At 37.7% G+C, this 27,920-nt stretch overlaps 1 protein-coding gene across 2 annotated transcripts in view; it reads right to left on the bottom strand.

Annotated features, from left to right (window-relative positions):
* The window catches only part of osbpl3b (oxysterol binding protein-like 3b), an 84,557-nt gene that overhangs the window by 20,306 nt on the left and 36,331 nt on the right, over positions 1-27,920 (bottom strand). For both annotated transcript variants that reach the window (XM_065261349.2, XM_065261351.2), the window contains exons 2-10: positions 22,735-22,937; positions 18,472-18,588; positions 16,590-16,643; positions 14,112-14,225; positions 13,481-13,645; positions 12,387-12,498; positions 12,179-12,282; positions 10,177-10,269; positions 8,640-8,799 (exon numbers count right to left, since the gene is read on the bottom strand). In XM_065261349.2, the coding sequence (XP_065117421.1) occupies positions 8,640-8,799; positions 10,177-10,269; positions 12,179-12,282; positions 12,387-12,498; positions 13,481-13,645; positions 14,112-14,225; positions 16,590-16,643; positions 18,472-18,588; positions 22,735-22,830 (1,015 nt within the window). In that variant the 5' untranslated portion in view covers positions 22,831-22,937. The remainder of the gene's footprint in view (positions 1-8,639; positions 8,800-10,176; positions 10,270-12,178; positions 12,283-12,386; positions 12,499-13,480; positions 13,646-14,111; positions 14,226-16,589; positions 16,644-18,471; positions 18,589-22,734; positions 22,938-27,920) is intronic.

The raw sequence follows: 27,920 nt of genomic DNA, 5'->3' as shown, positions 1-27,920 counted from the left end.
AGTTAAAACACTTATTTGTGCATCAAGCAATTATTAAATAAGGCACTTCATCAGAAACAAAAATTACAATGAAGAGTTAAGTTATAAGTATGGTTTGTGTGACAGTAACTTTAAATCTTTAACTCTTTCCCCATCCATTGACGAGAAACCGCTTCCTTGCCTATGACAAGTTTTTATGGCAATCCATATTTATACTATCATCCACTAGGTGGCACGCTTACCCAACTTATAAAACACTAAAGCATCCACTGATCCAAAAACAGTAAAAACTCTGTGTATGTTTTGATCATCGTCCTATATCTGATATTTAACAAAGTCCTTTACAAAAATGCAATTGTATCTTTTTGCGCAAAATTTGGTATTTTTGAAGAAACCTACCCATGTATGAAATGTAATAAAAAGAAAACAAATGAAGATAGGATAAAACAGTTTTTTTTAAAGCCGAAGGTCTGTTCTTTCATTTTATATATTGTATGTTTATATATTTAAAGAAGAACATTTTCTGTATGGATGCTCCCAGAGGCGGCCTTAGCTATGTTTCAACCGTTTCAATTGAAACGGGCCCCGCCCTCCGAGGAGGGCCCCAGGCCGGCGCAAGAACGTATGAACGGGGGGCTATGATTCCTGCACGGGGGAGCTCACAGTGTCAGTGCCAGTGGATGTTAAGCAATCACATATCTTTCATTTTAAACAAGTTCATTTCTGCTCTCTCTCGGACGTTCATACGCGCTTTAGCCTACGATAGAAATCAGATTATTAATATGAAATGAATGTATTTTATTTAGTCTACAATAAAACTGTAGAACTGCATTCATATTTGTTATGTCATTTAAATTATGTTTTTTTAAAGTAAATTCTTTCATTTTTATAAATCATAAATCGTTTACAGCAGCATCACAGTGTTCATAAAAACTCTCAGAAAACGTGCACATGTTGATAATTCTAGAGGTTTAATTATTCTTTAGCATCGGGATCACTAGACGAGAGCTTAATAGCCTTATTTTTGTGAAAACCGACATTTCTTAATTGTGTTACCTGTCGTAGTTAGCCAGTGCGCATTCATTCCGACAAAGAATTCAGAGAGAATACCAATTGGAAGTACTCTTCCCTTTCCCCTATTCCCTTCGAAGATCAGAGCTGTGCATAGAGTTGCGTAATTGTGTCTCTCATTGCGTGAATGTGACCGCTAAAATAGCCTTTGGAGAATAGAGCAATGAAAACAACGTCATTTTATCTGGAGTGAGTTTAAGCGGCGTTCCCTTCCCGAAGTTCCCTTCAAGGGTGCAAGAAAGCAGTTTTGAATTCGACCATGCTTCTCTCATCAGGCTTGGCTATGCAAGTGCGATTCCAGGTTTTTAATAATAAACTTTTTAGGGGCTGATTTCAATGGGTTTTTTAAAAATAATATGATTGGATTTTATACTAACCTTAATGCAGTATTTCACTGTATTAAAAAATATGTGTTTAACATCTGTGTGCATTTACTGACTGCCTTTAATATATTTTGTGCATGACTGCATTTTCCTCTAACGCAACATCCACACAATGTTCCATTAAATGAACATAATGACCAAGAACTTTAGATAAACAAGGGGTGATTTTTTTACTGTGGCTTGGAAATCTTTTTTTGTTTTGCTCCCGCATCACAGTATGTAAACTGTTTTTATAATAGCCTGTTGAACAAAGATGCCGTCAGCTCTCGTTCAGATTTTAATTGAGCACGAGGCGACAAAATCGCTGGACAAAGATTAACTTATCAGGGCATTCTCAGCATTCAAAAACAGAAGGTTGGATTTCTAAAAGAGCTCAGGTGAAATCTACGCCCGCTGCCAGGTGAGCTGTCTATGGTGCTGAAAAAACGCTTAGCCCATTGTTAAGTTCGGTTCGGTGTCAGTCAGACACTTTTTCTTCTTTGCATTTGTTAATTAATTAAATTTAAGAGAATGTTTGAGCTGTTTTTTTTAAGTCAGCCCAGACAGCTGAAAATATACTGCGCAAATCAATTAAGCAGATAAGTTTGCGTCCATGAAAGGGGCGAGGCTTATTCCAACTATAATTGTATGGTTTTAATTAAATAAGGTTGGATCATTTCTGTTGAGCTGCCTGTTCGTGAAGCTGAAAGTCAAGTGCACGTAATAAAATAACATACCATTGATACAAACCAACAGGAATCCTTGCTTTTTTGCTCTATTATGCTTATGTTTTATGTGGATAGGGCCTCCTATTAGTTATTGAAACGGGCCACCAGATGCTTAAGGCCGGCTCTGGATGCTCCCATCGATCAGATCGGTATCAGCCGATAACGGCATTAAATGACTCGATCGGTCCTAGGCTTGGGAATCGAGTATCGATTGGAACCAAAACTAGCTTTGCGATTTTCCCAGAATCGTTCAAAAGTTTAAATTTCGATTGCTAGTTTAGATTCACAGTCCGCCGACCGAAAAACAAACAAACAGCTGAACACTAACGAAGAAGTGTCTACCAGAAGTTTTGGCATAACCTAGCAAGTCGAACATGGATAGTGTGCGTCGACGGTCCAAAGTGTGACATAACTTTTCTGAACAGACATGAAATCTCAGCAAAATGCAAGATTGTTTCATACATAGGAGGGTGCACGACTGCACGTTGAACATGATGACGCACTGCGCCCGCCGTCCTCTGCTGCCTCTTGCTCCGACCCCCAGCCTGGCACCGCATTGACTGCACTGCAGTCCAAATCCAGTAAGTAAAACAATACAATAAATAATATGTCTTGTGCCAACATTGAGGCTGCTAACAAATTTGTCCAATGTATGTTTTCATACACAATTTACGAACTGAGATTGTGAACGTTAGCCAGGCTGGTGACTCCACAAACCCCGTGATGTGCTCAGCGAATGTGTTTTCTCCACAGCTTGAGATATGTCTAAATACGCTCACGCATATTGCCTGAGAAGGCAGATATGATATTTTTCTAGGGATGCACCGAATCCAGGATTCGGATTCGGCCGAATACTGGTCTTTTTGAGGGGGTTCGGGTTCGGCCGAATCTTAGATTTTTTTTCCACCGAACCGAACCCTAAGCTTGCGCTACGCTGGTCGACGTCATGCAGCCATTGATTACACACATCAGGTGCTGACGTGAAGATAAGTGTTTTTTTTTTTCGGTGAGGCTTAGGGGCGTTTCACATTTCGTGGATGCACCTGGATAAACTAACGCATCGCACCGCATCGTTTTCATTGTGCTTTGCAGTCGGGCTATCAAAATGCATCCCCGCCCTGCCTGTCGGGCTATCTTGACTTATAGGGAGGAAAAAATATATTTAAATGCCTATGTATCTTCTCACAGATTTGGATGGGTAATTGTGGTGCATGAAATTCAGGCATTGGGTATTTAAATTGCGTTTAAGCGCGCGCTCGAGTTTTACTTTCACTTTCGCGCTCGCTCGGGCCAAGCCGCAGTACAGGAAGCAATCCGTACTGATTTGTCATGGATTTTTGTGCAAATCCTCCAACTTCGTCCTGTCAGTCATTACTATCCTCACGTAAGAAAATTAAATCTCTCGCAGCAAGCTTTAAAGTGATATAGATTGTACGGGCAGTGAAGAGACTCTGTGCAGAATCGCTCTTAAAGCGACAGTAGCCCCCTGTTTAAATGGTGGGTATATCTAATGTGGGGATGAGCAGGAAATTTTTACATGGAAACCAAAATGGTTTACATGGAAATCCAGTTTTTTGTTTGTTAAAAAACCAACAGCATCAAAACAACAACAAGAATAACAGATTAAACATTGTGGTTAGAGGCCCTATTGGCGTTGAATTGGCAAAATTTCGGGCTACCAAAAACTGAAGAGTGCCTGCCCGAAGGGCTACTATGGATTTTGAAATTTTGTGAGCCCTGTAATGGAATAAGGATGCGAGATTCGGTATTCGGAATCTTAAACAGTGGATTCAGTATTCGGCCGAACCCAAAAAATCTGGATTCGGTGCATCCCTAATTTTTTCTAAACAATAACTGTTTCTGATTTTATACTGTACCTGCTACTAATTTGGACTGGGTTTGTTTCTTATTGTTTCTATTCTGCACCAGGTTAGCCCCTCAGTGGGAGCACGGTAACATACCTGCAGCATCATACACTCATTTGAAAATGTGTTTTCATGAGGTTTTCAAAAATAAAGCTCTCTTGAGGAAAGTGTACCCCGTGAAAATATGTTCATAATTTATAATATTTATATTCAAGTTCATAGATTTGATATTTATATTGTAGTTGTAAACAGCCCTGTGAGAAATTCATAGTAAAGTTCACAAAAAGTAAAAAGTTCATATTTAAATTGATGGAGAAGGTCGGACTATTGCCTTCAGAAAGACCATTGGTTAGCTAGCTCATTTAAAATATCATAAACTTTTTTGACCCTGCCTCTTAAAAGAATCGGAACCGAGAATCGTCAGGAACCGGAATCGAAACAAGGAATTAAAAATCGGAACCGGAATCGTTCAAATTCGAACGATACTCAACCCTAATCGGTACTCGTAAATTGGCCGATCTCATAAAATGATCTTTCTGATTACTTTTGTCATAATAGGTCTCCTGAATGCGTCTGCAATTAGAGACCATTTTTACGCAGTGCGAGCATTTTTATAACCTGTTGCACCTGTGCATTGTGCAGATTTGGATTTCTCTCTTCGCCTTTACAGATATATATGTATTTTCTATGAGGACGTGTTCCGGTCCTAACAGCGCGACACGTCTACACATCCCCATCAAACAGTATACAACACATATCTATTGCATACAATTGCATCCTCATGCAGAAGTTTATTATTTGCATGGCGCTGGCTGGCAGCTTTTTTTTAAAAACACTGGCGGGAAAGAGTTAAAGTATTGTACTGTGTAAGGTGAAATGTCCTAATATGGTGTAATTGTGAGGTAGGAATTATGCTTTGAATAAATGCATTTAATATCATATGCAGACTGTTTGAAACAGCACTAACTTCTGGGAAAATCAAATGTGAACGAGTTAAACTCATTATATGAGAAGAGAAAAGGGCACTGCACACTGACGGCAAGTCCTCAAGGCAGCTGTGAAGCACAGCGGAGAGAACATAGTGATGCTGTCCAATTCAAAATACCAAACATCACACAAGCTTAAGGATCACACATTACCAGAGTGTGCAACACAACACATGCACACAGAAACATGTGCCCTTCTGTTGTTAACTGATGGATGGATGACCGATGTAAACAAAATTATGCATGTAAAGAAAAGTAGTTTTACCTCCATGGTGGAGCTTGTTTGTCTGATTTCAAGCCCTGAGCTTTAACCACCATACCCCTTCACCTACATTACTTTAAAGCTGTTTATCTATCATTATGTGTCTTATATTCATAAGGCATTCTCTGCAATGCTTTGATCAGCATCACAAAACTTTACTTTATATCATTGCTTTGATTCTTTGACCGTCTCTGATTGTGGCTGCACCATAAAATGATTTTCCACTTTTGAACTTTACAGTGGGTCTGGGACCACCAGATCCCTTTAATGGATATCAATTCAGTGAATGCAGTAAAAAAAAAAAAAAACACCAGCATATGCTGTGTTGTGGATGCAGGTGCTCAGAGTAAGACACCACTTAAGATATTCACTTAGATGTTTATGCCAGGCAATTAATTTGGTTTAACATATTTATTGGTCAGCTTAAATGTGCATTGTGTAACTTTTAGAAGGATCTCTTGACAGAAATACAATATAATATACATAACTATATTATCAGTGGTGTATAAAGACCTTACATAATTGTTTTTATTACCGAAGCCGTTATTATCTACATACACTGCGGGTCTCCTTACATTGAAGTTGTTGTCATTTTTCTACAGTAGCCCTAAACTGACAAACTGTTCTACAGAGTGCTTTTCGTCCCTACATTGTCTCAGACAACGGCCCTTTTTTTCTTGTGGTGGCTACCATATGCATTTTGAAATTGAGGGGTGGGCTGTTTGTTGCAATTCACAATCTCACCACTAGATGCTGGGAAAATTTACAAACACCACCTTTAAAGGAACAGTATGTAGGATTGTGGCCAAAACTGGTATTGCAATAACAAAACTTGTGGCTAAAACTGGTACTGCAATCACACAACTGGTGGCCAATACACAACATGACAACATTAACATCAGTTGAGGGCTGCAACTCCACTTTTTAAATGACAATATCCTGGCCAGACCACTGTTGTGAGTGATATAAGTATTTGAAATGAAAATGATTTCTTAATGTCTAGTGACATATCAGGGCCATTTTATGATTAATTGATATAAATTTCTTACATACTGTTCCTTTAACCAAATAAAAGATGGACTTCGTCCAGTCAACACTCTTGTTACCGGTAGTTGTATTTGGCTAAGCAGTTGCCAGGTGGCCTGCCATTGTATTTCTTTTCTTTTAATGAAATAAGATGTTAACAGTTAAATATACATACGGTAATGTTAAAAATCTTTTAAAACACATCTTACAGGGATCTCATAAAAAATAACTCAGGCACTTTATTTTACAGTACGTGTATTTACCTTGTACATATATGGTAAATAAGTTGTACTTACCCGCAAATGTGTGGAACTTACTTTTAGGTATCTACATGGTAATTCATTGGTATCATTACTGTACTTACTAGTGGTACATACTTGGTAGTTATTATGTAACTTTAGATAAGTACTGGGTAATAACAGATACATACATAGTGTATGTATACTGTAACTAACCAGAAACACTACTGTACTTACAAATTGTATATACATGATAAGTGTGTGGTACCTGTAGGCCAGTGTAAGCTAATGACCGGCACATATGGTGTATGTATACTGTAACTAACAAGAAACACTACTGTACTTACAAATAAGTGTGTGGTAAGTTATACTTATACCATACTTATACCATACGTATATTATAACTAAGAACAAACATTACTGATATGCCATTTTGGTACTCAGTATATTTGTCCTTTTAACCAAGCATTAAATAACCGTATGCATTAACTACTGGTTACATTCAGTAGTATGTCCATGGTTACTTCATGGAAACAGGAGTGTAAAATAAAGTGTTGCTTTTTACACAGTTATAACATAGGACCTACCACCTAAGATATAGCATCATATACATGTCACTGTGAGGCAAACCCAACTATTGACTATAATACGCATTAACTACTGGGTACATTCACTAGTACATCCATGGTACCTGCATGGATACAGGACTGTAAAATAAAGTGTTGCTTTTTACACAGTTATTACATAGGACCTACCACCTAAGATATAGCATCATATACATGTCACTGTGAGGAAAACCCAACTATTGACTATAATACGCATTAACTACTGGATACATTCACTAGTACACACTTATTGTGTATATACAATTTTTAAGTACAGAAGTGTTTGATATTAGTTATCATATATGTACACTATAAATATCTGTCATTTACCCTTACTTGCCTGTAAATACTAAATACTTATATTGTACATTTATTTGTAAGTACAGTAATGTTCCCGTTAGTTACAGTATACCTACACTAGAAGTATGTATCTGTTATTACCCAGTACTTATCTAGATTTACATAATAACTACCAAGTATGTACAGTAATGATACCAATTAATTACCATGTAGATACCTAAAAGTAAGTACCACACATTTGTCGGTAAGTACAACTTATTTACCATATATGTACAAGGTAAGTACACGTACTGTAAAATAAAGTGCTACCCTAAAATTTATGGCACAGTTACAATGTAAAACCATCTGACCTGTGATGAAGAAATATGCACTTCACCCTTATCTTGTACTGGGACCAGATGGATAATTTCATGGTCTGTTGCAAGGCTATTCAACTCTAATCCCGAAGGGCCACTGTACTGCAGCTTAGTAAATCCAACCCTAATCAAACACCATCTGATCAAGAGATGATGATTTTCAGATTTCTCAAGAGAATTTACACAAACACCTTTAGCATTTTCCTGAGTGCTGGGTTGTCCATCAAATCTTCCTACATTTATTTCATATGGTCATAAGATACTCTGAGCACCCTAAAAATATATGAATTTGAAAGAAAAGGCATTATTTGTCTTTACTGAGACAGTAATCAATAAATTATAGTAATCAGATGCTGACCATAGACTGTAAAAAAGATGGACGACGCAACGTCGTTTCCTAATGAATTGAAGACGAAAATGTCTGACCATAGGTGCTGGAATGTTACGTAAAACGTCAGTTTGGAGCCAGGGCATGCGCAGAAGGAATCGTCCGTGGAGCCAGAGGCGGAGCCGCAGTATCAAACTCTTGCCCAAATGCTCGTGCGTCCAATTCAACCACGCCAATCATAACGACGCGCCCCGTTTCTATAGCATCAAATTACTAGCTAAAATGATACTTATCACAAAAATGAACAATTGAACATATATCAGCGTGATAACAACTATCTTTGGGAAAATTTTATTGGAAGTGTAACATTTTTTTGATTTAGCCTGGAGTCCCGTTTGTTTGCATGGAGAGGGCGGAGTTAATGACTTGTACTGCAGCCATCAACCAGGGGGCGATCAAAAAGCCAGCAGCTTCACTTTTCAAGATGTTTGGGTCACACCTGATGCAGACTAGTAAACTTTTTAGTGCTTACGGTTGTTTGCGACACGGCAGAAGTCTTCCTGAAGTTTGGATACATCTATAGGCAAGTCCAGTTGCTCGTGGAAACTCTTGTCACTGATCAGCTCGACTGAAGAGAGGTTAGGATTGGACGCATGGAGACGGATAGATCCTGAAGAGATGCAGCTTGGAACCTAGTAACATAACATGATGAAAAAAGTACACTCTTAGGAATAAAGATACAAGAAGGTACAAAGGTTGTCATTGGGGTGGTACCTTTTCAAAAAGTACACTTTTGTACCTAAAATGTGCATATTGGTACCTCAAAGTACCCCACGGGTCAGCTCAGCTCACTTTTGGAGGCTTTTCCATTGGGTACAATAAGTAGTACCAGATACTGTTTTTATTACCACCTCGGTTGGGGTTCTAAATACTAAAACGTGACGTGAAAGCACTGTAGAATCTAGAATCACTGTAGATCACTGATTGGTCTGAGAGAATCGTCACTATTAGCGTCATCACTAAATGCAAGATTAGCTTTACCTTCGTGCTTGGACTGTCTCGAGACAACCTGTTGTCATCTGTGATTATTGGTAAGTTCCCAAATTTCCCTTTTAGCGGTGAAAAACATCCACAGGCTGAGAATCAGGAACACCATACCAGCGGTTTCCAGAATTGCAGTTTGTGGCGGCACATCTGCGACGCACACGTCCGCATGTATGCACAGCAATTTTGCAACTTGAGGCTCAGCAGAGCGCGCCGACTGATGCGACAGGTTTTTGTGCAGAAACTGTCATATGAGACAGAGGTATTGATTAATGTGATGTGCAAACATTTATTTGTGGCGGACTGACAAATAAATGAATGTATGGGAAACACTGCAATCCAACGATGCTCGCTCCCACTTTTTGTATGATGTCACAACAGTAGGCAGCGCAAATATAACAACACGCCTATAATCCCTCCTACTCTAAGGTGGTACTAAACGATGGAACATTTAACCAAGCCAAGGTAAGGTGAGCTGACATGACCTGACCCGTAAGGTACTATGCAATGGAAAAGCGTCATTAGAGGTACATACTATAAGGTACCGTCCCAGTGACAACATGGAAGTTATAGTTATTTCATCATCACACAATTCACACATTACATTAGCATTCATGCACACATTAACAATAAAAACACATGACTGCTATGCAAACACAATTGTGTCTAGCTCATTCGCTCATGTACCTCTGGCTACATTTTGGCATAACCTAAAATACATTGCTTCAGGTGCATACTGTCCATAAAGTTATGAAGCAGACATATGCGTCTTTGTAGATTTGTGTCTTTACGCCCAATATGCCTAAGCGCCTGTCACAGTCCTTGCTATTTGAATAAAACACAGCCATACATACAGATGATTTTTTGATCATTCATTAGTGTCCCTTTTGTGATGTGCAACTACACTTTCTAGGTTGTTTCTAGTTCTTGACATACCTCAGCCGAACATGATCAATCCTGACAGTAATAATTCCAATGAACCTGTGTAGTTACTAGGTTAAATGGTTGTAAGTTAACACACTGACTTGTAATGTTGTTTTGTTGTCTTTCGCATAACTCTTGGGGCGCCACTTCCGTTGATGTCTCTTCTCTTTTTTCGGACTGTCGTACATTGAAGCCTGCACAGCACAAAACACATTTTACTTTATTTTCATCACTTTGCAGTGTAAACCTTTCAGCACAGCAATACCCTGCATAGCATTAAAGTTGGAAAAAGTCTGTTTACAATAAAACAGCACTCTCCATAATGTCATAAAGTCGGATGAGGCGACAGCTTACTGAATAATGTGTCATCTGTTACAGCAGTTATGTGGTATAATTCGATTTGCGACAACAAAACTCATCATGCCATCCTGCTGAAAGTGTGCTATCAACAAAAAGACTCCAGGCAAAAAAAGCTGCCTGGATGACAATAAATGCCATTTTGAGAGGCAAGCAACTTTACAAAATGAAACATTTTGAAACATCAGTTGAAGTAAACTTATAACATAAAATGATTACAAATGACATCATTTGTTAACATAATAACAGCTAAAGCACATGTTGATAGGTGACTTCAAAAACAGGTGCCTTTATCCAGAGGTGGACTCTAAAAATGCTGGGTTATTTTCAACCCAGCGCTGAGTCAAAAATGGTCAAGCCCAGCTGTCAGATTAAATCAACCCAACATTTTTTTTATATTTGACCCAACAATGGGTTAAAAGAGCCCAGCATTTTGAGTTGAATCAACCCAGCATAGGTTAATTTTAGGGCTGTCAAAATTAATAAAGCATTAACACAAATTCATTTAACACAACACTTAGACCCTTGATCTAGCCCACAGCTGGATGAATTGAGACACAGCAAGTGACCCGCGCTGTCTAGATGAGTCGGAGGTTTTCATAAAAATAAGAACATTAAGCCCTCGTCTAGCAAATCCAATGCTCTAAATGGTCATTAAACATCTAAAATGATCTTTATCTGTACGTTTCCTGAGAGGTGTAGTGTCCCAAATCCCATAATCTAAAGCAAAGATGTGTCTTCATTCACTTGCTTGTACTTTGTTTTGTTTTTAAAGCATACATAAATTATAGAACATAGACTGTAGGACTTGCTTGATGTTAAAATAATTATTAAGAGAGATAAAGTTCAGGACCTGATTGATGTTAAAAGAGTTATTAAAAGTGACAAGACTCAAAAGCGATTTTCCTGACGCTGACGTCTAAGCGCATGCACACAAACACGCAAAGGTGCGAACCAACATATATACACAAAATAACAGTTTTAAAAATATCTGTTTTGACAAGAATTCACGCAGGTATGACCTACAATCTGTTATATCTGAAGTGAATGTTTGGTTAACTGTTGAGGAAAAGTATCTGTTTTGTAACATTATATTAAACCCTTGCATTAGCCTACAGTATCTTAAAGTGGTCTGTCTCAATGTCAAAATTAAACAATAAAAGAAAAACACATATGTAACATATATGTATATTGTTTTTCTTTGCGTAAGCAGGTGTAGTTCTGTCATGCTTTGTCAGATTCCAACAAATCATGCATTGTTTTGAAGTTTTTTAATAGAGAATGTTAAATATAAATAACTAATTTTTGAAAATTTGCTCATCCCAACTCAATTTGCCAGCACAGGTCACAAATGGAGAAATGGAGAAAGAACAAAGTCTTCTAAAGGGAAAAATTATATATAAAACTATGGCTGATAGTTTTGTTGAAGATGTAAACAGGCTGTTGTAAACATACATTTGCATATAGCATATATAGTTGTCCAAATCCATGTTGATTAGAGCATTAAAAACTTGAAAAGTGTTACATTTAGGTAAATTTACAACAAATAAAAATGTGAGATTCATTTGCAATTAATCGCGAGTTAACTATGCGATTAATCTAGATTAAATATTTAATCTATTGACAGCCCTTTAAATTACAACTCAACGGGCTGAGCAAGTCCCTTTTTGACCCAACGCTGGCTTGAAAATAACCCAGCAAATTTTAGCGTAGTGTATATAATTTAGTTTATGGGTGCCATGTAACCTGCAGAGCGTTGATGGCTGGAGCAGAATAGGTGCGGTGCAACACCTCCATGCTTCGTAACAAATGATTGAGCTCCAGCAGCTGGGCTTCACATACAGAGAGCTCTGAGAGAGAGAAGAGAGAGAGACAGTCATGAAGAGTGTGCTGTAAAAATCTGCATCAGCATCTTCAGCGTGAGATGGATTCATAACAGCGTGTATGTCTGTACCTTTGGTGCACCTGTCCATGTCTTCTGAAGACTGGAGCCAAGCGCTCACTTTAGCCTGACTTGTAAAAGATACAGGCGTTGGAAAGGAAGACTGTCTCACAAGAGATGCCCGCTAAATATAAAGAGAATGAGTTGAAGAGAAAGAATGGAAAGAGAGAAGACTTTCAGAAACACATCCCCTTAAAATGTTAACATGTTAGTAAAGTTGTTATTGTGGCAAAAACAGTATTTTTCCGTTTTCACCATAGTTTTTAAGCTGGACTTCTATATCAAAACTTCCTTTGTGTGTGTGAAGATTAAAAGGCGGGGTGCATGATCTCTGAAAGCCAATGTTGACATTTGAAATCACCTCCTAAACAAACACACCCCTACACCAATAGAATCTGGACCTTCGTTTGATAGACCCGCCCCACACATACGCAAATCCAAGCAACGATGTTGATTAGTAGACACTCCTGCTTATTGGCTAAACATGTGATTTGGTAGTCAGCCCGACTCCCTTTTCCAAAGTGCTTTTCAAAAATCATGCACCCCACCTTTAAGATTCAAGATTGTATCTGTCACATGCACAGTCATGTAAATGTACAACTCTGGCATAATCTGTAGACTGAATTGTCATTGTAAAATTTTGTTATAAAATGGTCCAAAGTTGTCACTGGGGCAGTACGCCTTAAAAAGGTCCTAATATGTACAATATGTATACATTTGGTACCAATATGCACCTCTAAGGTACTAATAAGAAATAGTTTAGATGCAAAAGTGTACTTTTTTAAAGGATGGACTGTCCTTAAGTTTCACCAACAGTCCGTAAACTGCAATCGTTCAGTGCCAATAGTTTGTGTTGCCCTTATTGTGACACAATCTGTGCTGAATGTAGCACATTATTAAGGTCAGACTGAAATCTGTGATCTTATATTAAATAAACCTCATTCCTAGCAGTCACTCATTCCTAGCGGTAGAGTTTATTGGAATGACATTCTGTCAATAAAGCTTAACCCAGAATATTGCTTTAACATCACCTTAATGTTTTTTCAGTAAAGCAATTGCATTGACCTTTGTCTCCCCTTAACCCTTTTAGATACCCATGGCAATACCTTTCTGAAGGACTGACTGTCAGGTGTGGTGGGGGATGAGGTGTGGGGGTAATGGGAGTGAAAGAGAGGTTTCTCGTGAGGAAACATGGCGATCTCATTCTGCCTGTACAGTCTGTGGTGACGGAGCTTCGAGACCCATTTATCAAACAGCTCCTGGGATTTAATCTGCAAACAAATATGTAGTCCAAAGTTAAAAACGCCTTGGGATGAAGGACACGTAATCAGTCTTTAAACACAAACTCATAACTTTGTATTTGAGAGATCTACCTCTTATTCACGAACTCAAACATCACAGAAATAAAAATGAAATATAATATGATATGATCAAAGGTAAATAAAAAGTCAATTTACAGTATTAAATACATCAGATACCAGTTTTAATTCATTTTAACTATGTTATTTCTATAGCGCTCTTTACATGTACATTGCCGCAAATGCATGAACTAAACTAGAAACCTCTTATTTATATACAGCAGCCACAAAATGCCATATATATCTATAGATCATCATGACACATCCTGTTAGGCTTCAGTAAAAGTACAGTAAGTTATGCAGCAATCTCCACTAATGCTTTTCTGTTGACCGCAGAAAGTTATGATTCTCTAATACTCTACAGCAACTGTTGTGATACCTTCAGGTGATAAATGTTTTCTTCAGCATCCAGATCGATGCACTTGGCTTTCTTCTTAATGGCCATGACGGACAGACCCACATCGATGCAGCCGTGGAGCTTGCCCTTCTCGATCTGCAGACAGCACAGGCAGACAGTTTGATCTATAAATGTCAGTGTTAGCTCATATCAATACAACAGATGTTACCTTGTTGCAATGCACTCAAATTACTACTGAGCAAATACGTTCTGAGATTATGTTCCTCTTGGTTACACTTGAAATGAATCCAGATGAAATGAATCCTGAATCAGCTAAAGCTTTTTTTTTAAGGCTTTGAAATGCCTTTGGCTAATTTTGTAAACAGATGGGTTTTCCAATAGTCCATTCTTATAACTGCATGCAAGTCCTTGATTTAGGGTGTTTTCACATATACACTGTTTAGGTCGGCCCAAATGACGTGTCGCTCCGAGTACGGTTCGTTTGGGTCGGTGTGAACACAACAGCCGCACTCGGGTGCGCACTAAACGGCCGCTCAAAGACCGCTCTAAACAGGTCCGAACTCTGGGGCGACCCACCTGTGGTGTGAACACTGCTGGACCTCGGGCCGAACCAAATACAGGAAGTTCTCCACATGTTTGAGCCACTGGGCTTCCGTCGTGACATTAGCCGGGTGGTATATTGTGGGTTAACAACAAACAACCCAATCCTGGTCCGTGGCAGAGATTCGCAGTCTCCTTTACATGATGATTTTATAAATGCATAGCTGTCCTCCACAGACAAATACTGACATTACGGGCTTTTTAGCAAACGGCTCCGTGAGAAAAACTTTAACAGCTATGCAATTTCGCGTTAAAGCAAAGAAACTTCGCAAAGACGTGCATCGTTTATCTCCACATCTTGATAGCTGCGCTCTCCCTGTCAGGCTGGTTGTCGTGGAAACGTGGGGGTGGTCATGAGACGGTAAGAGCTGTCAGAGACCAATGACAGCGCTGACCGTTGTCACACAGTGTATGGTGTGGCATTTCGAGTACAGCAACAAAAAAAATATATGTGAACACGGACCACACTAACTGAAAAATGATACAATGTATTTTGGTGCGCTCCAACGCCGCACCACGGTGCGCACCAACATATGTGAAAAAAAAACTGTTTCAAGTAGAGAGCGGAATTTTTGTATGACTAAATTAGTCAATCGAATAAAATATTTAATCTAGATTAATCGCGTGATTGTCACTCGTGATTAATCGCAACTTAATTGCACATTTTTATCTCTTCATCTTAATCAACATGAGCATGGACAAATATGGATGCTTTATACAAATGTATGTTTATTAGTGAAAGATTCAGGAAAATAATTTTTATTTTTCAAATTCAAGGACCTTTCAAGGACTTTCCAGGTCCAATACCCTCAAATTCAAGGACTAAATGTGTGGACACATTTCAAGTGAGAGCAAGGTTACATCGTGTTTCCTTTTTAAATACATTGTTACAGTTCCCTTTCGAGGGAACTCGCGCTGCGTCACTGCAGTGACACATTGGGGGGCCTCCAGGGGTAAGTGCGTCTGAATGTGTATATCAAATTCAACCAATGGTGAGGCTTAACGACAAAGACAGGGTGATGTGGGAGTCAGGAAGTATATCGCTATCTGAAATATTGCCAAAGACGGCGTTACAGGGACGCAGGAAGTATGGCAAGGGAGACGCAGCATCTCGTTCCGTTCTCACGGAACAACAGTTACATATGTAACCAGAGGCGTTTTCATTTGTCAAACATAAATATGCAGAAAAAACATTTTGGTATGAATCAACATTCGCATACAGAAGCGAATTTACGAACAGTTTAGCATGTGATTAGCATGTGTGCTTAAAAAGTCTAGAATTTTATGATATTTTGCTACACTACACAGGGAATTATATGGATTTTTTCTTGCATAAAATAGATTTCCGTGCGCAAAATATGCGGGGCTTGCATGATTTCATAATCCCTGCATTTTTGTAGCAAAAAGTCACATATATCTTAGATGAAAGATTTTGCATTTACCTCACACAAGCGCAGCCATGTCCCCTGTTGCCATTGGAACGTAATGAAGTGACGTGATTATGTGACGTGAACATCAATGAAAAGCTGCAAAAGCTGAAAACAGTTTTGCAAGTTCCCACAATTTTTGCAAGTTCACGCATTTTTGCATTAATATCCCGCATATTCCATCAAATTTTTTAAGAAATCGTGCCTCAAGATCAAGGATTTTTTCCCACAACAATCACAAAAAACTCCTTGTTTTTCTGGAAGGACTGACATAATGCTTTCAAACCCTGGGGAAACTGCATTGGTCTAACATTCTCATAGCTGCAGGCTTTTACTGTGCCAGGAGGAAACATCTAATGAGAGAGGAGTGATGGTCAGAACTTACATTATGAAGCGCTGACCTCTAAAAGTCCTGAGTGCTTAAATGGACTGAGTGAGTGACTGTGTGTGTGTTATAAACTTTTAGACTTACATCTGTTGGGGATTTCGAGTACTTCAGAATGCCCTTTTCTAAGTAGAAGAACCTCTGTAAGGACAGAAAAACAAAAAGGAGAAGATAAAGGAGAAACTTGGGCTCAGATTTACTTTTTAAATGATGAATGCCCACTCAAGGGAAGCTAGAACACTTGATGCGTGAAAGGCTGTGTATCACTATGCACTTTCTATCTACTGTATTTTTTTTATAGTGGACATTTAGGGACAGTGGACATATACCTGTAAACACGTTTGCGTGTTGGGAATTTAGGAAATAACCAGCGATGCTATTAAAGGGATACTTCACCAAAAAATGAAAATAATGTCATTAATGACTCACTCTCATGTCGTTCCAAACTCGTAAGACCGCCATTCATCTTCGGAACACAGTTTACAATGTTTTATATTTAGTCTGAAAGCTTGTTCGACCCTTCATTGAAAATCTACGTAGGGTATACTGTCCATGTCCAGAAAGGTAATAAAAACGTCATCAAAGTAGTCCATGTGACATCAGTGGGTCAGTTAGAATGTGTTGAAGCATCGAAAATAAATTTTAGTCCAAAAATAAAAAAAATTATGCCTTTATTCAGCATTGTCTTCTCTTCCGGATGACGCGGATGATATGTTTGCAAAGTTTTTTTTTCAAACTTATAGCGTGTGTCTCCCTCAGACTGTAAACGAAGCCGGGGTGCTGGGGCGCACCAGATAACACGTCAGCCGTGTCTACGTCATCTGACGCAGAAGAGAAGACAATGCTGAATAAAGTTGTAATTTTTGTTATTTTTGGACCAAAATGTATTTTCGATGCATGGACACTGTCCATGTCCAGAAAGGTGATAAAAACATCATCAAAGTATTGGACAGTATACCGTACGTGGATTTTCAATGAAGGGTCAACAGGCTCTTAGACTAAATATAAAACATCTTAAACTGTGTATTGAAGATGATTGGAGGTCTTACGAGTTTGGAACGACATGAGGGTGAGTCATTAGGGATGCCGCAAAAACTGTCATGGGACAGAGGTGAGGGTTGGCTATATATAGAGATATTTTTGTGCTGATTGGTTGGATTACATGACCATGCTCCTCTCAAACTTAGCTAAATTAACTTTATTTAAAAAATAAAAATGGAAATAAAATACGTAAAAAATGGCAACATACTGTCTTCACATCAATATGTAAGATGACCATTGGTTCTTGCGACTCTTATGGCTAGTCTTCATAAGCGTCGAGACAAAACGTTGTCACAAGAAATAATAATCATCTTACATATCAACGTGGAGCTTGCATGCCATAATTTTTGAATGCCATTACACGCTAGGATATTATTTAACATCACACTAAGTGTGTTTGGCTGACATAGTCATATACACAGATGGCATTAAGGTGAGTAAATTATGGGGTAATTTTCTATTTTTTGTGAACTATCCCTTTATGATATGAGCAGTTGCTTGACAAGCTATAGTTTGACAGTAGTTAAATCACAGCCGGACAGAGGTTGTGTCTGAAGATGTGTTTGTGTCTGCTCAAGTGTCCATGTGTGTTAATTCAACAGAGAGATGTATTGTCACTGCAGAGGAAGATCATTCATCACGCGCTTCAATTAGTTGAAGCCCCAGAGTCTATGCACAGAGTCTCTGTGACGCAATGTGTCAGGCAGGTCAACACGCCTGTGATGTGCTCCTATGACACACACTTCTGCATATCATAAATAATCCCATGACTAGACGTCTTCTCAACACTTTAAATGAAATGTGGACTGTAAAAATAAAAATACATGTACAATATAGACCAAATGGACAGAAACAAGGATGAGCATTTTAGAAGCACAGTCAAGTGCTTGATGGATAACTGTTTTCCAGATGAACACACATACAGTACCTTGTGCCAACCTTTCATAGGCCATTTTCTTTTCTTCAGCATGTAGTCCGCTAGACTCTCTGGCTCCTGCACAATAGACAGACCACCGCGCAAGCCCTCCACGATCTCCCAGCTGTCCTGTACAGACATACATCAAGCATTGTTGTATTATAAACATTACACAGATAAAAGGATCGTCACGGTAAAAAATACTGGACTGTCCTAAAAAAAAGATATGCGTCTCATTTTTGTGCTGTCTACATTCATAAAGAGTCTGTCAGATGCATAAATGTAACTGAAATAAAAGGAATGTTTGCCTCTATTCTCTTCAAACCATGTGTTTTCCTTAAGGCAAGACTTGCTTCAGCACACTCTCAGCAAATGATTGAATCAAGGACAATTTTCATACAGACTTTACTTACAGCCAATGACAAAGCCAAACATGAATCAGTGACAGTGAGTGAGATTAATAAATCCAGCCCATCTTACACAACTGCTCAAAGCAAACACAACCTTCACAATGATACTGAAATATGACATCAAAACAGCCTGGGTGATTACCAACCACTAAAATAGCCACTTCTGCTTATAGTTTGTTAATTTCAAACTGCGCAATATCTTGTACAAACAATATAAAATTAAAGTCACCATGAAACGGATGTATCAATTGACTTCTGTATTGTGACGTATATCCGAGTAAAATGGCTTCTAAAAAATAGAGAAATAAATGTAGGGCAGGATCTATATACCAAAACAAGTCTCCAATAGCCCCGTTCATGTGCCTTTCCTCTTGACAGAAAGTTAAGATAGGATGTTTTCATGTAAGGGAGGATGTTAATGTTTTTAATTATGCGGGCATATGAATAAAAAAATATGAAGTGCACAGATAAGTAATTTATAAACAATGTGATTTGTAACAGAAGGATGGTCTGAATGCAAATCAAATTTCAAGGAACCCTTTAGACGTTTATTAATAAATCTTTCATGCTTCGGAAATCGCTTGTGCAGTTTTATTGGACCATTTTTTTTTTACATTGATACTATCACAATGATCTTTGCAGCCTAATGGTTAAAGAGTTGTGCTTTTAACCTGAGAGTTGTCAGTTCGACTCTCGTGGCCGGCAGGTTGCCACTAAGATGCTTCAAAGGTATTTAAAGGCTTACTCCACTTTCTTAAAAAAAAAAAAAAACTGATAATTTACTCACCACCATTTCATCCAAAATGTTGATGTCTTTTTTTGTTCAGTCGAGAAGAAATTAAAGGCGGAGTCCATGATGTTTGAAAGCCAATGTTGATATTTGAAATCACCTAAACAAACACGCCCCTACTCCAATAGAATCTGGACCTTCTGTTGATAGACCCGCCCCACAAATACGCAACCCGGCATTTGATTTGATTTGATTGGCTATAAGTGTGTTTTGGTAGTCGGCCCGTCTCCTTTTCCAAACCGTTTTTCAAACATCGTGGACTCCGCCTTTAAGTTTTTTTGAAGAAAACTCAGTTTAACTCTTTCACCGCCATTGACGAGATATCTCGTCAATTAAGAGAAAACGCTTCCCCGCCAATGACGTCTTTCCGCAATACCGCTATTATCCACCAGGTGGCGCCCTTCCGCAACTTTTTAGACCCGGAAGTATTGCCATAGGGCAAGCAGCTGCATGTCCGTGTCTGTTTTAAAGATCGCTCTGGATGGGATCTCTATGAAAAGTCCGTCACAAAAATGGAATTATCTCTGCTTTTTGCTCAAAATGTGGTGTTTTTGCAGAAACCTACCCATATTCAAAAGCTGATTACAAAAGAACCACTAAAGGTAGGATGAAACGGTTTTTTTTTGGTTTGAAAGCAGAGGGTCTGTTCTTTCATTTGGTATATTGTATGTTTATATATTTAAAGAAGAACATTTTCTGGAAGGCATTAAACTTTGGTGAAAATCATGAAAAACGCTGGCGCTGGCTGGCAACTTTTTTTAAAAACGCTGGCGGTGAAAGAGTTAAAGCATTGCCGCCATACACCTGCTATCATGCAGACAGTATCAAGCCGTTTATTTGAGCCTCCTGTGGCATGAGTGCTGCATTTTAAAATAGCGTGTCAAGTTTAAAAGCTGAGACCCCTGCAGTGAGTTCCATTATATTTTTAACACAAAATCTGTTCTTCAAGACGACTCACCAAATAGTCAATTAGTGTCCTCTGTGGTGACAATACATCGTAGAGGGCCAGTAAAAAACCTCCCAGACCCACATCTCCTTATTAAATAGTCCTTTTTGTTCACAATATGAAGTGGGCAACATATCACTACAGTAGGTGTCATTTTAATCGTCCTTTCTTCAGTAGTCTAAACACTACGTTAGTAGTCTAAACACAATTATAATTCCATGCTGCCATCCGATAGTGAATCACATCTTAGAGCTTTATAACGCCACCAAATGATGAGATTAGAGTCCCATAATCAGGTCAACCTGTTCAGCTAAGGGAAAGGACGCCCATCCACCCTCCGTATGCTCAGAGCATGTGAATACTCACACATGCTGGTGTGCATATACACACAGGTTACATATAGATGTTTATTAAAGATTAAAATTTTAAAGAACCACACAACATAACATAGCAATAGGCCACGTCTTCATGTAAGATGTGAGAAACAATGATTATAGTAGTTTCCCACTTATTAATTCACATAAGCGCTATAGGAAGTGTTTTATGAATGGCAGTAAATGTGGCAGTCTGTGATTCTCGGTTTCCCACAGTCATGTGACTAAGAGGAAAAAGATTAAAACTATGTGTCAGACAGTAAAGCGGGTGAGGAAGATAAAGATTGAAGATATTTCAGTTTCCTGTGCAAAAAAATTTTGTAGAGTCAACTGATTTTATCTGTTATGTTGCATAATGTTTAATCTGCATTAAGAACATTACCAAAATGTATTGAAATATAGAGACATTTTGTTAAAAACATTACTCTAGAGCATGAGATGCATCAAAAGAAGTAAAACAAAGTTAAAAAAAAATGTTTATTAAATTTATAGTATCTAAGTAGTTGATCGTTTATATTAACATGTCAATTTATATGCATATATTACAGATCGTTTAATTTAAGTTTTAAAGGCATTTGGTAGACGATATGATATCCAAAGCTTTTATCACATTTTATTCACCCTGTTGCCTTCACTTGCATTGCACATCAAACATGAAAAACAGTTTACTGTATGTGTACGTCTTCTTTACCCATTAGTATTTGATAAAAGCCCCTTTTTGAGTACTTTGTGTGCTAATAAGCTAAATGTTTACATTTCTGAAATAAAAGCAAGTAGTGCTGGCAATTGCAAAACCTGTAACCACAATGATTGTTGCTCACAGGCCCACACCCATGTCTCTATGATATTTGGCTCCTTAGATATGGCTCGAGTCCATTCTTAAATGAAAGGCCCGTTAACACTTGGTATTAAAATAAAACTGGATGTTGTCCATATAAATGAAAAACAAGTGTAAACAAAACTGTGACTCAGTCAGTGAAAATCAAACTAAAAAGTAATTTTTTGTGATTTACAGTTTATTTTTACATAAAATTATCCTATACAATGTAAAGAACATTCTGCGAACATATGACCTTGGTGTCTTTAAAGGGGCCATGGCGTGAAATCTGCCTTTTTCCATGTTTAAGTGCTATGATTGGGCTCCCGGCGCTTCTATCAACCTAGAAAATGTGAAAAAGATCAACCCAGTAACTTAGTTTCTGTAAACTATTCTCTGCAACCATGTGGAAAAATAGGTTGTTGAAATTTGGCTCTCCTTATGATGTCATAAGGAGCTCTTATTATAATAATACCACCCCTTAAACTGCACTATCCAACCACAGAAATGCCATTTAGTGCAGAGAGAAAGAGAGAGAGAAAATAACTCACAGCACAATTGAGTTTCAATTGCAACAAACCGCTCATTTGCATTTTAAAGGATACACCCAAAATGGCACATTTTTGCACACACTTACAAAGTGGCAATATTAACATGCTATAATAAATTATTTATATGCTGAAATTTCACATATCTGCTCTGGGGACAATAAAGATTTATTTGACATCTTCAAAAAGTCTTGTGACATGGCCCCTTTAATATTGAGAGAGTACCGATGTCAAAGATTGAACTCAGTAAGTTAAATTAAACTTTGATGCTCCTCATTATTAGATTATGAGACTTTAGCCATTCACAGAGTCATAAATGCAGAAGGCTTTCAAAAAAACATTGCTTTGTAGTGCATCTGCACATTATAAGTCACAGACAAACACACTCACCTGTCTGCTGTCTTGTTTGGATGAAGAACTGCTGTTGCTGTGAGAAGGAGATGAGATCTTCTGGGACATGATGGAGCTTTTCTCCTCTGAGCTCATCTCTGGTTTTCGGTAAGGAGAGGAAGAGGAGGATAATAAAGGAAGGGAGCACTAGTATCTCAGCAGTTATGGGTCTCCATTTGCTTCTTTTTTCACAGTCTCTGAACCTGTTTATAGATGATAAGAGAGCAGGGTTCAATCAGGAGACCTCAACATGATGTCAGGCTTTTATCTGTACAGGTAATAAACAGCACTCGCCCACCACAGGATATCAAATAGCAGAATTATTTGAAAGCATAAGAGCTTGGTCAGCTTGACACAGTGTCCTGAGAGTGGTGTTGAAGGAAATGCTAGGATAGTTAGACATAGCATGAATCCCTGGACATAATATACTATAGCTGTCCATCCGAAGATCTTCTGCACTCAGCTTATCAAATATGAGGGGGATAAAACATGGGTGGTTTTATATAGACCTTGTTCAAAAAAGCAGCCTGTGAGATCTTCCCCGTCAAAGGATTGGAAAACAAAATGCAAATGCTGTTTTGCTTTGTCTCTAGGTTTGTTTGAAGTCGCAACACCTGTGCCTATTCCCATTTTAGTCTGAGCCACATGTGTACAATACATGTTTTCCATGTTGCCTGCTAAATTAACTAAAAATTACTTAATGAATGAATTAAAGGATTAGTCAATTTTCTTAAAAACAAAAAACAAAAAAATAATCTAGATAATTTACTCACCACCATGTCATCCAAAATTTTGATGTCTTTCTTTGTTTAGTCGAGAAGAAAGTATGGTTTTTGAGGAAAACATTCCAGGATTTTTCTCATCTTAATGGACTTAAATGGACTCCAACACTTAACAATTTTAATGCAGTTTAAAATTGCAGTTTCAAAGGACTCTTAACGATTTCAACAAGGCATAAGGGTCTTATCTAGCAAAACGATTGTAATTTTTGCCAAGAAAAATAAAAAATATCCACTTTTAATCCACAACTTCTCGTCTTCCTCCAGTCCTGTGACGCGCAAGCGGGCCTCACGTAATTGTGGAATGACGTGGAAAGGTCACATGTTACATATATGAAACACACATTTGCAGACCATTTTAAACAATAAACTGACACAAAGACATTAATTAGTAACATTCGACATACAACAGTCCTCTTTCTCCACACTTGTAAACTGGGGCGTAGTTTTGCATACGTCATCCGTGACCTCCTGACGTGATGAAGTATTATGTGTGGTCTCACTGGCATGTCACACCGCACCAGAGGAAGACGAGAAGTTTTGGATTAAAAGTGCATTTATTTTATTTTTCTTGCCAAAAATGACAATCGTTTCGCTTTGGGATCATTTAGAGTCCTTTGAAACAGTAATTGTAAACTGTTAAGTGTTGGGGTCCATTAAGATACATTAAAATAAGAAAAATCCTGTAATGTTTTCCTCAAAAACTATTATTTCTTCTTGACTGGACAAAGAAAGACATCAACATTTTGGATGACATGGTGGTGAGTAAATTATCTGGATTTTTTTTAAGAAAATGGACTAATCCTTTAAATAAATAAAAAACATGATATGGCCATAAATGTTGTTTTGATTGTGCATGTCTGCTGTTAAAACTATGTGAAGCAGTAATAGTTCTATCTCCCATGACATCTGATTCCTTAAAGACCCACTAAAGTGCCTTGAAATAGCAGGAATACTACAATGTGTAGCTCAATTGGTAGAGCATTGTGTTAGCAATGCAAAGAATAAGCATGAGTTTGGTCCAAGGGAGCACAGTTAATGATGTTTTTGAAGTACTGAATGCACTGTGGATGAATGATAATTGAAGTGACTTTGGATGAAAGCATTTGCCAAATGAATAAATGTAATGTAATGGAATCTAATGAGAAGCTGAAGTGCAGACTGATGTCATAAGGTTGACTGTATGTTTTTAATGCTTATACATTTAAAATGTGAATTTTACACTATTTAACAGATACCATTAAGGCTGACATATTCATACTAAAAACCTAAAAACCTAAATTTTGATTCCATGTTGAGCTTTGAAAATAATATGGGACACTTGCTAGAATTGAGTTTTCTTCACCAGATTTCAACAAGTCAGGTATTGGAGTATTAAAAAACCACACTGTAAATTTCGTAGTGGATTACAGTCAGCCTCTCTTTTCTTTTGCTATCAAAAGTAGCAGCATGGGTCACAATGTGGGATACACAAACAACCTGCAAGGTTCATTAGATAACAAATTCTGCCCCTCACATGAACCACCCCTTTATTTTCTTCCACAACAAAGCAAAATCTATTCCTGTAAATCTCTCTCTCTTCTCTCTTGCTCTTATTTTCACTTTTAGGAAATAATACTAAAGGATATATTTGTATATTTATTTCACAGGAGGACATAGTTTAAGAAACTGTGGAAACACTTAGCAGCTGAAAGCAGTATATCCACTTAAATGTATATCATCTAAACCAGTGGTTCTGTGCCACAGTTTTATAAAATACATTTATATGAAATACATATGGGGGTAATTTGATGCCAATATTATTGAAAATGGACAGACTAAAAGTCACAAATAGATATTACAACTTGTAAACACAAAACGCAATCTACAAATAGATTAAAAATCTACAAACACAGTCCTCGTGATCCGCAAATGTAAAACAAGATCTACGAATCGTCTTTGTGATCCACAAATATAAAACATGATTTACAAAAAGAAATCAGTGACTTGTACTTGAAAACCAGAATTTGAATGAATGTAAAGTGACTTCTTTGCAGATGAATATCATTTTCTATTTGTAGATTGTGTCACATTTGTTTTCAGAATTCTGACACTATTGTTTCGCTTTGGTGACAAAATAATGCCATAATCGTTGAAAATGAAGAGACTACAATTTGTAAACACGAAACAAATCTGCAAATAGGTTCCAAATCTGCAAACAAACTCCTCATGATCCGCAAATGTAAAACGAGATCTACAAATATATAAAAATCCACGAACAGACTCTTCATGACATACAAATATAAAATGCGATTTACAAATAGATTTAAAATCCGCAAACCAACTCTTTATGATTCACAAATAGAAATCATCGACTTGTACTTGACAAACAGAATTTAAATGAATGCAAAGTGATTTGTCTGCGCATGAGGGTCATTATTTGTTTGTAGATTGTGTTGCATTTGTTTTCAGAATTTTGGCCCAACTGTTTCGCTGTTTTCCATTAAAAAAAATCTACAAATGCCCTCCTCACAATTTGCAAACAAACACAGTCTAACTTGTATTTTCCAACCATTGTAAAAAGACATTCTTACACATTCTGTGCAAAGTTCAGCATGCAAGTGTTGAATCTGTGTTTGCAAATCACAGGGCATTCACGAATCCTTCTGCACAAGTCTACAGATCTTTTTGGCACTATCTTTCCGCAGAGTTTGTCACTACGATCCACGCGTGTAGTCAGCCAATCAGGGGTATTGCTTCAAAGTAATGCCACGCCCCCTCAATAAGCTCTTTTCAAAATAAAAGCTGGGCTCACTGCCATTTACCGTTGCCGGTGTTACAGCGCTGAAAGGCGGCCAGACCGCGTTATCGATATTATATTAATGATATTAAAGCATTTATGTATAGCATGGCAAATATGTAGCATTAACGTGAACTAGAACAACCCCTCGTTTAAGTTATTATCAGTGCCTGACAATTCAGGCGAGGTCATTAAATCGTTAAAAACACTGCATGAAGCGGTTTTATCCTTAAAACATCAGTGTCTCTTCAACGAACATTTGCCGAGCGTCAGCGAGCCAGCTGGATGGAGTGGAGCTGCTGACGCAGCTAAAATAAAGCAAGCGGGTGCAACGATAATATTGGATGTAACTTGCCGTAATTAACAAAAACATGAGCCTTATTTGACAGCAGCACAAATTGAACTATTTGACCATATGCATTTGATATACATACCGTGACCGGAATGCACTTACAAATCGCGCTGTTATTAGAAACATTTAACTCTTTCCAGACTGAGCATGGAGACAAACAAGCACAAGCCGTTTATAGAAGCAGCTGCCTGTCAGCGTGTACGGAATGAAGTCGTTACGGTCTCGGTTTTTAGACCGGCAGTCTGCCTGTGCCATTCCACCATAATCCGGACTGCAAATTACATGTTAATATTATATCCACCATTTACAATCCTTCCTTTAAGGTCTGTTCTGCTTTTAACAGCTCAAAGCTATTACTCTCTGTAGCTTTCGAGTCCGTTGTAGGCTACTGGTAAATTTTGCAGTTGTTTTAGTTAACTTTGCAGAGCATTTTATTGTCGGAAATGGTCCTGGGCTGGGTTTTCCTATAACGATTGAACTTAGCACTCAAGAGCGCTTTCTACAAGGTAAAACGATCGCTCGCAGCTGGGTTTTAAGTGCTACTAACGAGTTGCTATCCCTTTGTCAAGTGCTGAAATGTCACTTACTGAATGACTCGTAATTGTAGCAGAAGCTTGTTTAGGCTAATGATCTTCAGCCGATGTGCACTAATATTTTTTAAAATATTATTAATTATTTTTCAATGACTTATTAAATGTTTTAATAATTTGTGCATCATGAAATATAATTTTTTCATATTTAGTTAGGACTCGTCCCACTGCGCAATGCCTTCTGCATTTTATAATATAGTTTAGATTTTTCTTTTTATTTGTTGTTTATTATCTATGTTTATTTATTATTAAGGATTATTGCATTGTACCGCAAATATTTATTTGGTTTCTTTAATCAGATGCCATACCCTTCAAAAAAATATTTTTTTACTGTAGCCTAGATGAATTATAGCAACAATTGGTAGGAACCATTTATCAATTTGCTAGTACCAACTTTTACCAAAATTGTACCAAATACGTTTTCCTTCTTAATTAATTTATGTTTAGTCATTTAAATTTCATTTCTCGTTTGAATTTTAAATATATTATATTAAAGTAATTTAAACAAATAAACAAAGAAAAAAAAACCCAATAAATAAATATAGCCTACATTTAAAACATTACATTATCGTTGTTGCAGGAGTGCAATTTGCTGGTTGTCCTGCAGGTGACCTTGTAACACTGCTGTCTTACGATGCACTTATAAATTAACGATTACTCCAGAGCACTCGTAGATCTACGATGAT

The sequence above is a fragment of the Paramisgurnus dabryanus genome, chromosome 13, assembly GCF_030506205.2.
Source record: "Paramisgurnus dabryanus chromosome 13, PD_genome_1.1, whole genome shotgun sequence".
In the NCBI taxonomy this organism is placed as follows: Eukaryota; Metazoa; Chordata; class Actinopteri; order Cypriniformes; family Cobitidae; genus Paramisgurnus; species Paramisgurnus dabryanus.
Note: the sequence above shows the minus strand (reverse complement) of the source record. Positions and strands in the feature narration are given on the sequence as shown.